The following is an 18,590-nucleotide window of genomic DNA, read 5'->3' as shown; positions in this document are numbered from 1 at the left end:
TATGATAGATGTGGTGAGAAACAGATCAGTATTGAAGTCCTTTTTACTATTAATACTGCTGCTCAGTCAGTCTTCACTTTAACTTTCACTTTCTTCTTGTGTTTTGGTGATTCACATTCTTCACGCGTATCGCCACCTACTGGGCAGAGAGAAAAATTTCTAGCAAAGAAGGACTTAAATATTGATCTGTTTCTCACCCACACCTGTCATATCATTTTTGAAGTCATGGATTAAACCACTGGAGTTGTATGTATTACTTTTATGAGCTTTTTGGAGTGTCAAAATTTTGGCACCCCTTCATTTACATCGAATGGACCTATAGAGCTGAAATATTCTTCTAAAAATCTTAATTTGTTTTCTGAAGAAAGAAAGTCAAAGACAGATGGCGTGAGGGTAAGTAAATGATAAAAGATTTTTCATTTTTGTGTGTATTATTTCTTTAATTAGCACATGGGGGGCCACATTGTCCTCTTTTTGAGATACCATGTTCAACATTGATTTAGTTCTGGTATCTTTTAAGCCTTGAAATAGTTGTGTTCACATTCTCATGCATGATGCACAATTTTCTGAAGTTTGTGACTGGTGGAATATTCTGCCTGAAGTGTTGCTCTGCAAATGTTGAAACTTTTCTATCTTTATAAAGGCTAAGCATAATTACACATTATCTATACTTTCCTGGTAATTTATTATACCAATTAACACACTCTCTACATCAGGGGTCGGTATTATAAAAAAACGGTCAATATTATTAAAAAATATTATTATTAAAAATATCCCTGTTTTATTCTATTATATTAGTACTTTTAAAGCTACTCAAGTTATTTGGAGAAAAAAGTAGTGAGTGGTTTTCTCATTTCCTTGTTATCATTGTTTGATTAATAGCATATGACATAGCCTACTAGACAGTGCTCAATTCGGTTTCATGTACACTTCAAGTCCGACAATGATGCAAAAACACTTTTTGTACCACTGCATGAATTCACTTTAGACATAAACGACTGCGTTTACATTAAATCCTCACCAAGATGGGCACTGGCGGAATTATGTAGTGTATTTGACCGTTAGGCATGAAATCCGCCTGTCAATCAAACAGCACGCCATGACAGATATCAGGAAATAAACACCTAGATAATTTTATTGCCCAGCCCTATTGATAACATTGCATTAATCTCTCACATCAGCCAATAATCTCAGTGAGAGATAGTTAAATTACAGCCTTCATTATAGACACACAAAATCTAGTATTGAGAAATATGAACTTTACCTCAATGTTTCTTCCAATTAGAGGCAGGATTAATGCTGATATCTGGCTCGAGCAAGATAAACTCACATGAAATGTCCTTTCATGTGCGGCCAGTTATATTCAGCTTTAAACTGTGTTTGAGGCATTCTCCACAGTTGGCGCCAGATCTGCAGCTGCCGTTCAAGTTTTTTACGTGTGATTTGATTTGACGGGAGTCACAAGACTCGTCCTAGCCAATCATGTTGATAGATAAAAATAAAATCAGGACAGTGAATTAGCAAACACAGACGGTGGGAAAATAGTGCAATACAATTACAGTTACAGCACTTAAAATATTACAAATTTCATGTTCATGTTGAGCAGTTAAAACTGATCTTCTGCCACCACTATAGGGCAGACTCTCAATCCTAGACAGAAAATACAGCACTGTAAAGTCAATGTATTCTACATAATTTCTGAGACATGGAGGTTCTGAGTCTTGTAGGTTGTAAAAATATGAGACATTTAAATGGATTAATATACTGTATACTGCATGTGGTGCATGACAGTTTTGGGAAGGTCTAGTATGGCATGTTGTCAAACTTGTTCTGACAATATGCATGAAAAGAAACAAAATTATTCAAAACTGCACTTGGCAGGCAACATGGAAACAGAACACTCAGAAAGTAGATTGTTGGAACTTGTGATTTATTTTTAGACGGTTTAGTTAGACTGTTTATTGAAAGTTTCCTGACACGCTACCTGATATGAATCTATTAACATCACCAGGAAGTTTAACATTTATTTGACTACTCGCACTAGCGAAAAGAGACTACAAAAATAAGCCTATGCATGCAGATTACATGCTGTATTGGTTTTGGGCATGGCTCCTAGGTGTTTTTAATAATTAATTAAATATGACAGCATATTGTCTGCTTATCTGAGGTCTGCTTTGAGACTTTTGAGGCATGAATGACTACCTTTAAGCGATGACAGAGACCTGGTTCAGTGCTTTGCTGCTTAGTGTCACAAGCCTCGTCTTATTACAAGGTAAGTCTCATGGGAATAATATATTTGAAAAAGCTCCAGCTCAATTTACTCTACACCTCTTTCTGTATAGATACATTAGATTGTACATTGTATACATTATATTTAACAATCACTGTTTATCTATTACCATCTAGCGGATGAATGCATAGTAGGAGTGATTGGGGAGAATGCCCTCCTTCCTTGTGTCTATAATGGGGTGAAAAATTTGACCTCCCTGCACATCTCATATGAATGGAAAAAAGGGATGGATGTAATACACTCCTCAGTCTGGACAGAGGGCCAGATGGAAATGCAAAATGTTTCCCACAGTATCCGGACCACAGTGTCATCTTTGGCCCCAAAGACTGGAGACTTCTCCGTGGAGTTACAAGATATACATTTATCAGACACACATAATTACAGTTTTCATCTGAAGCTTGATGGGCAAGATAGCAGTCATCCGATCTGCACCGTCTGCCTCAATGTAGGAGGTAAGGATAAAATAATAAATGGAACCAGGTTAATTTAAAGGCATGGTTCAGCCAAAAATTAAAATTCTGTCCTAATTTTTGTCAGCTTTAAATTATTTTCAAAATATTTGCAAAAAAACAGTATGGTATGCATGTCATATCTTGCATCACTGAAAACTTTAGCAGCAACAAACTGTGAGTGTCTTTATGCAGTTACAGTTACTGTATAGTCATGGCCATTTTTGCATACACCATGCAGATAATATGCAAAACAAGTGAATGCCCTGTATAACTTGAGCAATTCAGTTTTTACAGCTTGATTCTAATGACACCTTGCAGCTTGAGGTTTAATCCATCTGGATCAGAATTGCACCCATACACTAACTCAAAATCTTTAAGGGGCAAATGATCTGGATATAGTTTTGGAAGAAGACAATGTAACTGAGTCTGTTCATTTCTTTTTGGTCAGTTGGTTTTAGGTCAAGTGCAGAAGTGGGACGGTTGTCAGAGGCCATGTGGATGTTCAGCACGGCTCTTTGTGTGGTTGTATTCTTGCTGGTAGCTTTGTCTCTAGGTTTCCAATGTAAATGGGATCGAGATAGAAGGAGAGAGCGTCATAGATGTGGAGGTACTGAAGTTCATGTGTGAACAGACTTACAGAATATGGTTATTGAGCTTCTACCAAGGGTCTTCTCAAGTCAGATTTTGCAATTGTGTTATATTGAGACCATTTCTTAAATTCTTTGTTACAGTCGATTCATCTAGTGAGGGAACTGAGATGATTGTGATGGATATGGAGCAATGGACTTCCCTTCCAGAAACAGATGTGTAACATTATCTGGAAATGCATTTTTGGTTGATGCTACTGACTGTCATACATCTCATTAACACTAAGAACTACTGAATTGATTCATTGTTGCATTTCAGAGGATGAATCAGCCAGAGGGAAAATTATACTGTCAGAAATGTGAATAAATGTATAAAGGGACTGCTACAGGACAAACATTATTTGTTGCCTTTGGTTAAACCTATTCATCTGTGCCCCCTTTTTCTAGCACAAGCCTTAAAGGACATACTCAAAATAAATTGGCCGTAGTTCATCCCCACATTGTATTACAGGCATAATTTTGGTCTCTTTTGAAAGGAAACACTTTGAAGTTTGAGAAGTTTGTTGTTAAAAACTAAAAATCAATAAAAGTCATGAAAAAAATTTGTTAGAACAGCTCACATTTATTGAAAAATGATCAGCCGTCAACTGGTTTCGTTTGCACTTGATACATAATTTCTTTATTCACACTAGCGCCATATTTGATTTTTAATGGGAATGACAACGAGGCTGTGTGGGATAGACTTACAGTCCCTTCAGTGGGCTGTACTGAAGTTTAAAGTCTTTTTTGTATCAATCCGCGGACAAAACATAAATAATAATAAAAATATCTGTCCAAGAGCATTTAGATTACAAAGAACTCCAGACAACAAGAGTTGTGGAAAATAATTTGTGGTCTAGGAAATTTTTACAGCTTTTTACCATTCGTGCCATTGAAAACATGGTAAGTCTATCCCTCACAGCCTCCTTGTCATTTCCAATAAAAATGGCGCTAGCATGAATAAGGTCTTTTTTGTTTGTTTGTTTGTTTGTTTGTGTTTGTTTGTTTTCTTGCCAAACGTCTTGCATGAAAGTGTGTCAACAAGTACAGAACAACATGAACAGTAAAAAAAAATAAAAAAACACATCATAAATATAATAATGATCAAATAAAAAACCAAAAGCCAGAAAGGGAAAAAAAAAAATCTATATTAGGTTAAACAATGAAAGCATTTTTTGACTATTCAAGGATTTTTAGTTTTTATGCCCATCAAAGACAAAACATAGAAGTTATAGTATACCAGAAAAAGTGACAATAGCGGATTCTTACCCAAAAATTTGCAATTGAGTATATATATAAAAAAAAGAGTATAATAAAGAGAATAAAAATGTACTGGATACAGGAATTTGCGTTGTTATAAAGAAAAATAATATTATAAGTGTTAATACATATTTTGACATTTGTTTTTTCTGAGAGATATTTCCAAAGCTCGTTCCAAAAGGATTTAACACAAAGTCATTCACTAAAAAGATGAACTTCTGAGAAGATGTCTCTTCTATGTCACAGAAAGTGCAATTCTTCTCAATATTTTGAATATACTTATGGAGTCTGCTATTACAAGGGTAGCATCTATGTAATATTTTAAATGTGACTTCTTTTATCGTATTCCTAATAAATATTTATGGTTGAAGAGACCAGACCAAATTCCAATTAACACTTTATAACATCATCCATTGAAAGGAAGATGCTGGAATAGATTTTCTGCTGATATGACTGCGAAAAAAAGTGGTTATTGAATTTTTCATCAGTAATAAGAATTCCTTCTATTGAAATAGAAGTGTTATTCAGAGAAATAGGATTGGTTCGCTCTCCTTTCAGAATAATTTTTATACCACTAGGAATAGCGTTGACTACAATATTATACTCTTTTAATGACACCCCAAAATCAAATTTACTGGAGAATTCTGAAAAAGAATAAAACTGACCATTGTCATCTATCAACTGATTAACAATATAGATATTATTTAAATATCATCTCTCAAAAAATAATGATTTATTTCTGAAAGTAATAGTTATATTATTCCAAATAAAACAACGGTGAGGCGAAAAATTATGTTTGTAAACCAATAACCATAACAGTAAGGCCTGTGAATAAGGTTATGGTAATGGCATGTTATGGGGAAGTCCTTGTCATGTGGGCACAGAGGTATGCATGATGTCATAACTTCCTCTTTATCTTGACCATATTTCGACAGAGAAATGAACTTATGTGCCTTCTAGCTTTGTGGAGGCTTGGAAATCAATTTATGAAAGAATTACAACATGTCAGTGGATCATATCACATAATTTAGTGGAATGTTGACATAAATAATCATTCTTTTTTAAGTAAATATGAGAATTTCTGTAAGTGTGCACACTGTTGGACTAAATGTTCACTGGAGCCTGGGACAACTCAAAGGGAGATTACATCACAGAAGAGGTACGTGTAGACCCCGAAGCCGCCGCCAGGCACCGCCATTTGCGCCATTTAGAATTTCAGCCGCCGCCAGCCAATAATTTCGAAAGCCAAATTGAACGAGATATATCCAGCTGCAGACCCGCAGCACCACCAGTTTCAGAACCCCAGCGCCAGAACCTGAAGTGAGGGGCGGAGTTATTGACAATGAGACAAGCATGGCGGAGAGCATGGTGAGTTGTGTAACGTTGTCTAACGTTTTTGACATCATGTGGTGAAAACTTCAATGTGTGTGTTCAAGTTTTGCCGTTCAAGAGTTTAATAAACTTGCTTAATGGTTACTTGCATGATGTTCTGATTTTGCATGCTGTGACAATTTTTACAAGAAAGACCCAAATACTGTTGACTGTGTTTTTGCATGGATTCAGAGCTTCAAACTGTGTGCTGCACAATGTAACTTCATATTAACAAATCTGTTTTATTATTTTTGTATTTTTGTTGCAGTAAGATGACAAAAATTGCACCTGGCACATGGGTGCTACTGAAAAACAAGGTTGGTTATAAAGAAGTCTGCTAAAGTTGGGACTGCTGAAGTGTCAAACCCTTAATAAACTCATGCTTTTTTTTTTTTGAGGATATCCCCCAACAGATTGGTGGTGTAGACTGTGGAGTCTTCATGTTGATGGTGAGACATTGTTTTGATATAATTAAACCAATGATTGGTGTGGTGGTGTTTTTATTTTAATTTTTTTAAGTTGTTAAATACGGAACAAGGAAGAATTTTTTTAATTTGACGTTTACAGAGATAATGTTCCTTAATTTTTGCTGTTTTCCAGTATGCTCTACATCTTGTCTTGGGAGCACCCTTTGATTTTACATCTGTAAGTAATTACCAGTTCAAGTAATTGACCTTTATGATGTTGTAGCAGTTGAAATATCAAGATTTCTCTATTTTTGTCTTCCAGTGCGACTTTCCAAACATACGGAGATGGTTGGCTCTTATTCTTCTGGAGAACTTTGGGGTTTTCTCTGAAAGGTAGATACTGGACATTTACTCCAGCCCACCGTTACATTTGCACCCTTTTCTGATCAATTTTAAATTAACCAAGATATATATATTCCAGTGCAGAAACCCTACAAGAGTCCCTTCCATGTGAAGAACAAGCTACGCTTAGCAGCAGTGAGGCGGTGTGTGTATATATATATATATATAATCTCTTAACATAAAATACATTTATATGTCACGTTTATAAAGTCACATTTTCCTTTAATATTCTGTAATGAAGGAGCTCCCAATAATCCGGCACATGAAAGAAGCTGTGAAATGGCTCCATTCCAACAGCCATCTGCTCAGGGGTCCAGTGGAAGAGCCTCTTTTCATTCGAATGAATGAAGACGACAAGGAAAAGGCCCGCAACAATCTCCTGGAACAGTCAGAAGCTTCCAGAGAGCCCTTTCTATTTCATTTTGTGTTCAGGGATGACATGGAGTTATTTTTGCAAGAATGTAAGGACAAAATGGGCCTGAGAGTGAATTCCTCATTTGATACATTTTAAGTTTAATTTATACAGGATTGTCATGATAAAATGGGCCTAGGGGTGAATTGGTCATTTGTTGTATTTTTATTGTTTCTTTTAAAATGATGCTGAATTTTCTCTCTTTTTTATTTTTTTGACATGTTTTATTTTACATAAAGAAAAATGCATGCTGCACATGTTCTTGTGAAATAAAGTATATTTTATATAAAATGCCCATAAGTTTCAAGCATTATTTTTCACCATCATGATCAGGAAGTAACTCTCATAATACAATGAAACGAATAACTATATACAGTTATATTACACAAGATCAATGTTTTAAAATGCTTATTGTACTGTACCTTAATGTATCATTATAACATACGTATAAAGTATGATGTTTCGTTTGTAATAAAAGCAAACTACGCTCCAAAACGTTAGGTGGCGCTACTCGGTTTAGAACGTAAGCTCCGTCCCTCACTTCAGGTTCTGGCGCTGGGGTTCTGAAACTGGGGTTCTGAAACTGGTGGTGCTGCGGGTCTGCAGCTGGATACTATTGAATTGAGCAGCCATCTGATAAAGTTTGGCTGAGCCGGCTAGAAGTATTTGCATCAAATAATAATTCTATCACATAGAGACCTACACACACGAAATATATAAACAATACACGAGATCTATTTTCCCACTGGATTCATAACCATAGACATGTCTATGTTCATAACAGCACAGTCTTGTGCTCATTGCTACGATACACAGACTCACAGTGAATTGACGACCAATTAAAATTGCTCGTTTTCCGTACAGAAGAAGTGATGCATTTTTTTCTCGCACTGAGGTGAAATGGCGGAAAGAAGCAAGCAAGGTAATTTTGATCTCACTTCTCACATACTTTCCTAATTCCTACTTCCTTTTTTTTTTTTAACTTAGGCCTACCCAGACTTTTGTTAAATCTTCAGGGCACAGTTGCACAAACACCTGAATCAAAGATTGATGTTATGAACCAAATATTCTGGAACGGAGAGATTTATAGCACTGAACGTGATATTACTGCAGTAACAAACCACCGTTTCCACATTGCTAATTCACGATGCATGCTTCAGTGTACATTGAATTGAAATGTGCAAAACTTTGTCCAAAATAATACTGATAACAGTGTGTGTTTATATTAAGGCGAGACACGGCAGGCAAAAACATCGTTTTCTTTTTACTGGTCAATTTTGAGATTTTTGGATATTTGTCTTCAATAACATGTCTTCTTTCAGACTTGTGGTGAAAAGAAGTCAGAAATACACATTTAGGTCTTTATTTTACTACACTTCGTCTGTTTGCGTCTGTAGATTTCTCATAAAATTCAACAAAAGTTTGTGTTCTTAATCAAGGTGTAATATGATAAGCTTCATCCATGATAATGCCAAGTTATTGTATACAACTTAGCCTACATACATTTAGCCTAAACACAACGCATTGTAGGCTATTTGAAAATGTTTAGTAGCATACAGACTACAAAATAAATATGTACATACATTGTGAAAGTAAAATTTGGTGTTTTCTTTATTACATTGTATTGCATTTTGTAGAAATATATTGTAAGCCATGCATTGCTTGGAAATATTGAGATCTAGTAAATCAGTATAACATAGACATCTGTAGACATGGAGTGGCAGCTTCAGCCATTTGCAGCTATGAAAAGTTTGGCGGCTGCAGCAGCCATTTAGGTTTTGGCTGAGCCGGCTAGCCAGCCAATAACTTCATCAGCCAGCCATTATTCTCAAAACAAATGGCTTCGAGCTCTAGGTACGTGCGTCTTTATAACGTTTCATTTTCATAACTCACGCTTTGATATTTTGATATGTTGCCATAAATTAAGAACTTACTTGGGCAGTAACATTTCTATGGTTAAACATTTGCTAAATATCAAAGCAGAAGTAGTAGACCCTTCTTATGATGAATAGTTTGTAACAATTAAATAAGAATTGAATGTTAATAACATAGTTAATTCAAACAATACCGATCGCCAGCCATTTAATCAAATTTTTTCCCAGCTAAGTGAAGACATTTATTGTATTCCCTGGATACCCCAGTGAAACAAACTACATGCCTTTTCTAACAAATGTTTTAGTTAATGTATGCACTTTGTTTTTGGTCACATTTGTAACCTGTGGGAAGCTACAGAGTTAAATTTAAATGTTTTTTTTACCAACTTGAAATTGTGGGGGGAAAGGGAATGATAAACCTAGAATAACTGCATATTTCAGTTTATGGCATAAATGGCGGACGTGACTCTCGTGGAGGGTACATCACCTGAGATTTCCGGCCAGAGAGTATGGACGCGAATGTGGGTGGAGAGAAGCCGTTTAATGGCGTCTGCCCGTTTACAGCGTGTCTCCGCTTGCACGATAACTTGGGGACAAATCTGAGCTTTATCACCAAGTTATCTCCTAGCAAATGTTATGAGGGGTCCCGCGCACGTGTGTGTGTGTGTGTGGTTAGTACGACAGAGAAAGAGAATAAAGTGGCGGCGCTGAAGCCGGTTTCACGATCGTGGGAGAGAAGGCAACTGATAGTTTATCACTCAGAGACGCGGTGAACGTCTTCTTTGGATCCGTTACAGTGTTCGGTGGAACACAGAGGAATCCCAACTCGTCCAGCGAGATAGAGATTGTATGGCCGCAGTTTCAAGTTGCACGTTACTTCCTTGTGCAACGAGGCGACACCTGAGAGCAGCGATGAGCTACGTCTACGTACGACACGCAAAGTCACTGGAAACAAGGTACAGAACAATGAGGTATTTCTACTCCTGATGACATCATAGTTGAGGTGCGTTCTGTTGAGTGTCTCATCCAATAGGAGTTCGATCCTTTGGAATTTCACACAGTTGTAAAGTGAGCAAGGCTTCTTGGGATTTGTAGTCGGTTTTGCACTCCCTTTGTTTGATTTTGGTGCGGTTTTTATCAGCAAGATTTATGACTTTGTTTTTGTGGGCCTCAGTCAGGCTTTACGACTGTGTTAGCCTGCCTTTGTCTTGTATCTGAATACATGAGGCCCAACAACATGATATTGATGAGATGCCTAATGTTCTCAGAAGAGCTACGGCCCCGAATAGACCCCACCTGATCTATATGTATAAGAAGTGTCATAGCTTTACTTAATCATTTACCCTACATTTTTGACAATATTTTAACATCTAACTGGATCAGGGAAATTGGACAGTAACTCTTACACTCGCTTGGATCTTTGTCTTTGTTAAGAATCAGACTCATCCAGGCTTGTGTCATGGTTGGTGGAAGCTTTCCATTCTTTAATGAATCCGTATAAATTTCTAGCAAAGTGGAGCCAATTCTGTAGCATAAGATATAAAACAATTCAGCAGCAAAGCCATCTGGCCCCGGAGCCTTTCCTGTAGGCAAGGCCTTAATTACCTCGCCAAGCTCCTCCAAGGTCATCTCAGAATCAAGAGAATTTTTTTGTTCAGTTTTCAGTTTAGGAAGTTCTATTGACAAGTTCTATAGGAGATTAAAGTCTCCTCTCAATATTATATCATGAGGGGTGCCAGCGGCTCTGGGGAAGATGACAACGTTTTGCCAGGATGTTTCTGAAGGAAAACTGTTGGGGCCACCACCCAGCCCGAGAAAACAGCTCCTGTCTGTCCTCTCTGCATGCACGAAGCACATGAAGCGCTATTGGAGAGACCCACTTGATCTTTAGCAAGGTCTCGCTGGCTTGGAGTTGAAGAATATTGCCACGCTCGGTATGGGTGACCTCCCCCCACCATCAAACCTTCAATAGCCATACACCTTAACCCCTCGCAGGGAGGTTTTCTTGACACCCCTAATCCAACCTTCCCTAACAAGATGGACTCCGCCTCCTTTTTTCAGGGCTCATACAGAGTGCCGGCTCTAACCGTTCAAGCTCTGAATGTTTCCTCCCTTCTTTCAGCCTTCCAGGCTGTACTCATGGAAGATATGGGTAAACATTTGGAGAAGGGCTCCCCTTCACCCATGTTTTGTCAAGGTCAATGACCTTGTTCTTTGTAATGCCCGTCAGGCTGTCCATGCATCTGACCATGCTATGGCTCTATCTGTCGAGAGTGAACACGCACTGTGGCTGAATTTTTCTGGTCTGCCTGACAGTGAAAAAAGGCGCATTGGACAAGGCCACCTGCCAAGGCCCCGAGTTCTGACCATTTTTTACTACAAAGCTGCCCAATCTAAACCCCGCAATAAGCAGCCTGGTCAGCATCCCCCCACCCGGGGGTAAAATGTTCTTTGCTGCTGCCGTGTCCAAGAAACCCCACCCCCAACCCGTCTGACTCCGAAACCAAGCGGTCTGCCTGATCTACAGGTTTCAAGGTTTTTGAGTCCATGCTCCGGGTTTCGAGACCCAAGGATGTCATTTCTCTGGTCTGCCCAACAGTGAAAAAAGGCACATTGCGGGAGCCCCAGTGGAAACTGGACAATCTCTTTTTGGTTCAGCTGTTACCTTCATGCAGCAGCACTGCGATGACAACAAGGAGGAGAACAAGGCTTTTAAATCGTGCCTTCCCAGAAAATCCACAGCCCACTAGACACCCACCTGCCAAGGCCCCAAATTCTGAATGTTTTTACTACAAAGTTGCCTAACCTAAACCCCGCAATAAGCAGCCTAGTCAGCATCCCCCCACCCTGGGGTAAAATGTTCTTTCCTGCTGCCGCGTACAAGAACAACACACACAAACAATTTCAAGATGTTTACATACAACACTGTCACATTCAATACATCAGAATGATTGGTTCATATCAGTCAATCTGAAAGATGTCTAATTCCACATCAGCATTCATCCCCCACACAGAAAATGTATTTGTTTTTCCTATCACAGCATTTGTTATGAATTCACAGTCCCACCGTTCAGTCTCACCCTGAGCCCACGTGTCTGGAAGCAGGATTAGCACCGTCACGCCTAGCAGGGCTGAAAATCCTGATATAGATGATTGGTTACGTAATCATATCCAGTTATCCAATATCCAAAAATGCTCTCGCATCTCCGGGTTTCAGAATAAATATGAGCAAGAGCAATTTCTCTCCATCCCTGAATGTCACTTTTCTGATACTGGAGCTGAATTCCATTGTGATGCGTGCTCGTCTGTCAGAAGAGCGCATTCTATCTTTAATTAATTGTCTCTCATAGTTAAAAGAAGTAGCGATTGTGTAGTATCGCATTTGCCTCAGACTACAGGGCTTTATGGCATCAGCAATCCAGGTTTTGCCCTTGAGGCTTTTGAGAATGAGAGCAATCATGCAATGTATTTTGTCTCTTCATCTCAGCCCCCTGCACGATTTGCATCGCAACCTTACAGTGACCCACACTTGCACATCAGCATTGCGCCACTGCACGAGCACAGGGTTTTATGCACACAGTATTCCTCTAGTGGCGATTATGTTATGAAGAGTCGTATCTACAGACACTTCCCTCACCAGGTGGGGTCCCGCCCATGAGGGCAGGACAGTGATTGGGACGTGACTGACCGAATGACTGTATTGAAGGCTCTAAGACATTTTCTGCCCCGCCTTCAGGGGTATCATGTCCTAGTGCGCTGTGACAATACTAGAGCCAATACGCACATCAATCGCCAAGGAGGGATGCATTCCCCTCAGCTTTACTGCCTACCCCACAAAATGATGGTATGGAGCAGTCAGCACTCACTCCGTGCAACTCACATCCCTGGTGTTTTGAACTAGGGCGTGGTTCTCCTGTCGAGGGGGAACCCTCTCTACCGAGACTGGCGACTCCAGCCTCAAGTAGTATGCATGTTATGGGAGAGGTTCGGTCGGGCTTCTGCCAGTCTCTCCTTGCAAGAAAACATCCATTGCCCTTCATTCTTCTCGCTAAAGGACAAGGACGCTCCCCTCGGTGTAGACGCATTGTCACACCATGGCCCAATGTGCTGCTCTATACCTTCCCCCACTCAGCTTGTTTTTTCCTACTTCAGCCAGAGTGAGGGAGCAGAGCTTGACACTAATTCTCATAGTGCCCAAAACACAGTGGCTGGCGGAGATAATTCCTCTCCTTTATGACCAGCCATGCCTGCACCCATTGTACATGGACCTCTTGTCTCAGGAGAACAGAGAAATATACTACCCTCACCCAGAGAGGGTGGCACTATGGGCCTAGCCTATGAGAGGTCCAAACTGAACACATTGGGGCTTCCCCCCGAGGTGGTTGCCACCATACAAAATGCCAGGGCCTCATCCCAGAGGTCTTTGTACAAAGGTAAGTGGCAGGTGTTTGAGAAATGGTGTAATACACATCATCTGTCATATCAGTGTTCAGTCACTGACATACTGTGCTTTCAACTAAACCTTTTGGACAAAGGTAAATCCTTTTCTACCATCAAGGTTTACCTGGCAGCCTTTTCTGCTTGCCACATTGATTTCAATGACGCAGTGGTGGGGCAGCACACTCTCTTCCGTAGATAAATGAAGGGTGCTCACCATTCTGTGTCAGTTAATATAAAGCTTTTTCCTGAGTGGGGCCTCTCCATGGTGCTGGCTTTTTTAAAGTTGTTGTCTTACAAAACAGCTATACTCGTGGCGCTGGCATTAGCCAGATGCATCAGTGATCTGTATGCCCTATCTGTTCATTCTTCTTGTACAAGATTTTCCCTGGGCATGGAGAAGTTTTCTCTCCTACTCCAGCCTTTATGTCTAAGTGCTTCCCTAAATTCATAGGGGAGGTGTTAGAGCTCAGCACTTTCCACCCACCTCCTTTCACCTCTCATGAACATGAGAGGCTAAATGCTTTGTGTCCTGTGAGTGCACTCCACATGTATTTGCATAAAACTATCACTAATAGGTATTTTCTTTAGCGACTATCAAAAGAGTGACCAGCTCTTTGTCTCATTGGTGGATCTCGAACACAACATGATGAAAGAGAATGATTGCCTATTTTGTATATATATATATATATATATATATATATATATATATATATATATATATATATATATAATCCCCTTTTCTCCCCAATTTTGGAATGCCCAATTCCCACTACTAATTAGGTCCTCGTGGTGGTGAGGTTACTCACCTCAATCCGGATGGCGACCATCTGAGACCATCAATCTGCACATCTTATCACGTGGCTCATAGTGCATGACACCATGGAGACACAGCACTGGAGGCTCATGCTACTCTCCGCGATCCATGCACAACTTACCATGTGCCCCAGTGAGAGCGAGAACCACTAATCGCGACCACGAGGAGGTTACCCCACGTGACTCTACCCTCCCTAGAAACCGGGCCATTTATTAATTATTAATTATTTATAATTATTTATTATTATTTTTTTTTTTGTTTGTATATAATTCTGTCATTGTATATTTATTTGATTGATTTGTAAAGCACTTTGGGCCAACTTCTGCTGTTTTTAAATGTGTTCTATAAATATAGGTTGACTTGACTTGCTACTCACTGGGTAGATATGTGACTCGTCCTGCCTCTTTCAAAGGGGATAGTTGTGCATCACCTTTGTCTTCCCCATGGTCCACTTTAATGAGGAGAGTGGAATCACTGTAGACACGCTCCGTAGGGTGTGCCCCAGGATTTTGTCAGTTTGTTATGAAGTTCAGGGAAGAACGGAGAAGATCTGCAGAACGTGGTCACCCTTGAAACGACACAAAGCATCTCCTTGTATGTGGCGTTTGCATGCTCCTCGCTCTCGCTGGTGGAAGAGGTCATAGACATAACATAATCCCCAGTGTCAGAACTGCCAAATGTGATGAGGCCATGCGTTCCAGCAGAGGGCCGAAGCTCGTCACGCACAGACAGTATCGGCATAGACGCAGTGCATGGAGATTGAGGGGCACACAGGACGTATGCTGGCACGAGGTCCACCTCAAATTCATCCTACTTGACCTTGCAGCCCTGCCGTGCCTCCTCGTGTGATCCTTCGGGAGTCACAGAAGAGGCGGTTGAGAGGGTGGAGGAGACTGAATCATCCCTCAGAATGAGAGCAATTTGTGAACTCACATCATGAAAATATGCTAGTATCCTTGGTCTTGTGAATGTGGCCTCACTGGTGGTGTTCCTGGACTTCTTAATCAGCCTCTTATTTTTGTGGATGATATTTAAATAAAAACGGCTTCATTACATTAGATCTATAAGATACTGACAGGCAGTTCGTTTTAGGTTTATAATGTTTCTTCTTAGTTCTCTGGTTAGCTGATGAGCAGTGCCCTAGTCGCTGTCTATTAGTTAAAATAGCTGCCCACCAGGGAGGCTCACCACGGAGAGTGGTTCAATAAATTCTGAGAACAACAGCACATTTAGTCATTAAAAAAAGGAAAAGAAAAAACTTCACACCTCAATTATTGATTTCATGTCATGCGTGTATGGGGGAAAACAGATCCTTGTTACCAGAGAAACAAATTCTTATGGGGGAAATGAAGAGTTTCCTATTGACTGGACATTTTTGGAACTACAAAATTAACTTTTTTGTTCATTTGTCTCTAATTTGGAAAGGTCTTTTGTGTTGCAAAATTAAGCAGAACTGAGGGTCTGTTCTAGATCTGCAATATCCACCTCATCCTCCAGGCCCACAGAGAGACGAATGAGTGTATCACTGATGCTCAGCTCTTTCTCTCATTCTCACACACTAAAATGTGTCATGATCACTCTGGAAAAGATTAAGTGCACCATGAGAATGGATGCAACTGGATAGTCTATTGATATGAAATGCATGACTTACAAAACATTTTGTTAATAGTCTTATCATAGACATAGACACCTGGAAAGATGAAACTTTCAGAAGTTTCAGAACACGCAGAAACTGCGCCACAGCCAGTGCATTCTTAAAGTGCTGCTTCATTCTCAAGTGAAGTGTCTTCAGACCTCACCTACACATAGCAGTAAAATGAAGAGGGCACAGCTCCAAGTGCTTAAGTAAAGATTGCAAGAGAGTGAAAATAAAACCTAAAACTGTGAAAATAAAACCTAAAACATAATAAAAAAATCACATAAGCAAGCATACTTGCAGTGTTGCATGCTAGGCTTTTCAAATCTGCATTTGAAAGATTGTTATCATAAAGTTGAGTCATTATTTGTGGTAATGTGTAGTAGATGAGAGGTATGATGAATATTTAGAAGAGAACATTTTGCTTAAAATGTGAAAACATTTTGCTTTAAAGATACCTGCCATATTTAGACAAGGATTTGAAGATAATTTAAATGATAAGACATCCACAGAATTTGAAACCCCCTGTTTTTCTGACTCCTTTGGGGCATTTGAAACTATTTAAAGGAAATTTACATCTTATATACCTGTATTGCACTGAAACTGCAGGTTATGGCCCAAAGGCAATATTACCAACAGATTTTAAAACAGGATATTACTTTCACTTGAACAGAAGAACTTTTATTTTCAAGCAAATGAAAGGCATGTTTGTCTCTTACACAAAACTAGCTACAGGTCATAAAGTACAAATGGCAGATAAATGTACTTAATACTTGCTGGAATTCCTTGTCTGGCGAGTTATGACTTCACAGTAGGCCCGTTTTCTCTTATTTGTATTTTAATTCACATTTGACACACTTCTGGAATCTTTTTACATTCTCTAAATATGTAATGTTGTTCTATGATAAGTTTAGTTATTTCTTGCCATTAGCTGATTCAAAAAGATTCTGTTTCACCACTTCTGATCCACAAACAGAGAAAAGGGTATAGCTGCAAGGGTATTGCTCCAAAAAAGGGACGGCCCCTCCAATCTGCCATTGAAGATATAGGGTATATCTTAGAAGATATACCTACCCCTTTCCCTAACCGTGAGTGGAAGGGACACCCCCTTTTGGAGTAACCACACATTTTTAGAGTAACTCCGCCCACTTTTGGAGATCCCACCCCATTTGAAGGTCTCTGGCCTGCAGTTATACCTACTTGCAAACAGACCTGTATTTGTATTTAAAATTCACCTTATGATGATTAAGGTGCATTCTCACAACTGTCTTTTTAGTGTACACCAGACAGTATGGGTAACTTAGGAATGGCAAATATTAGCTTCTCTAGACTGAGAAGTATTGAGGAATGTACTTTTTTAATATTACTGTGACAGTTCTGACTTCTTTGGGTAATAAAGCAGTCGGCGAACTGTTGGAGTGAGTATTTATTTACGGTTTCTTCAACACAAAACTTTAACATAAAAGGGCTCTCAGCAGCCATCTTGAACAATATTTTTGTTTGTTTGTCTGTTACAACACAGGGTAAACAGGTTTTTTTGTGTGGCAGACACCACTCTCCTCTGCCTGTCTATGCTATGTATAAACTAAATATTTACAGAAGCCTCCAACCAGGAGTAACGGATGGAATAATACAAATCTGACTAATTTAATGACATCAATGAGTTCTTGTTTTGGTTGATAGGCTTCAGTACTTTCGACATATATGATGTTGGCACTCATTTACGAGAGAAAACTTTGTTATGTTTAAAAAAAAAGCTTACCTCTTCAGCATGAACTCGATCTTATGGTGTCATTTCCCATGTACGCCACCCGGTGTCAAGTTTCAACATACGAAATAGATATTAAAATGAATAAATGTCTATTTTTCCAGCCTGTTGTATTAGTAATTATTTATTTATTACCCCTTATTAATTTTAGATACACTTATTGAATATTGATATTTACAAGAAATCTTGTTTTATGACGTATAATTTATTACAGCTGACAGCTACATGAGCAAACAAGGTTTGAACATCAACCGTAACAAGATCAAACTGAAATTCACAGCTTTTTAACACATCTGTGTACAAATTTGAAGGCTGTTTATTGGATCAATACAGGCAAACGTCATATTATGCGACTACACATTACGGAGAGCTTACAAACTAGTTAAATCTTGCCTTGTGCAACCAAATTAAGCACTGACTTAGTTACAAACTAACTAGTAGTTACTAAGCCCTTAGTGTGAACATCATATCATGCTATTCTCTGCAGCATCCACGCGCCCCACCGCCCCACGCTATTCTCTGCAGCATCCACGCGCCCCACCGCCCCACGCTATTCTCTGGAGCATCCACGAAGGGTCCCTGGATTTGAACTCACGACTCTAGGGGTGGTAGTCAGTGTCTTCACTCGCTGAGCTACTCAGGCCCCTCAGTATCCTACATTAAAATGAACTGGTAAGTTAGATATTGAATCTTACATCAGCAAATATTTGAATGGTAATAATAAAAAAAAAAGCATGTCATTTTTTTTGCCAGTATTTCCTAAAAAACCACAGTGTACTGTATAAATTGAGGCATCAGAGTATACACATGAGCTGCAGTAGTTAATATAATTTTTAGT

General features: G+C 39.2%; 2 protein-coding genes across 3 annotated transcripts; both read left to right on the top strand.

Moving 5' to 3' along the window:
• Positions 1 to 313: 313 nt before the first annotated feature.
• LOC127659620 (uncharacterized) lies at positions 314 to 3,920 on the top strand. The gene is made up of 4 exons (XM_052149521.1): positions 314 to 2,272; positions 2,407 to 2,742; positions 3,191 to 3,349; positions 3,474 to 3,920. Exons 1-4 carry the CDS (start codon positions 2,212 to 2,214, stop codon positions 3,551 to 3,553), a joined length of 636 nt encoding a protein of 211 aa, XP_052005481.1. The 5' UTR covers positions 314 to 2,211; the 3' UTR covers positions 3,554 to 3,920.
• A 1,692-nt stretch (positions 3,921 to 5,612) lies between these two features.
• LOC127659626 (sentrin-specific protease 5-like) lies at positions 5,613 to 7,356 on the top strand. 2 transcript variants are annotated; one of them, XM_052149527.1, is made up of 7 exons: positions 5,613 to 5,996; positions 6,268 to 6,316; positions 6,398 to 6,448; positions 6,600 to 6,644; positions 6,729 to 6,799; positions 6,888 to 6,951; positions 7,050 to 7,356. In XM_052149527.1, the coding sequence occupies exons 1-7, from the start codon at positions 5,971 to 5,973 to the stop codon at positions 7,317 to 7,319; spliced, it is 576 nt and encodes a 191-aa protein (XP_052005487.1). In that variant the 5' UTR covers positions 5,613 to 5,970; the 3' UTR covers positions 7,320 to 7,356. The 2 variants fall into 2 exon arrangements, with proteins under 2 accessions (XP_052005487.1, XP_052005488.1); XM_052149528.1 differs by lacking the exon at positions 6,888 to 6,951.
• Positions 7,357 to 18,590: the final 11,234 nt, after the last annotated feature.

The sequence above is a fragment of the Xyrauchen texanus genome, chromosome 19 (genome assembly GCF_025860055.1).
Source record: "Xyrauchen texanus isolate HMW12.3.18 chromosome 19, RBS_HiC_50CHRs, whole genome shotgun sequence".
Lineage (NCBI taxonomy): Eukaryota > Metazoa > Chordata > Actinopteri > Cypriniformes > Catostomidae > Xyrauchen > Xyrauchen texanus.
Note: the sequence above shows the minus strand (reverse complement) of the source record. Positions and strands in the feature narration are given on the sequence as shown.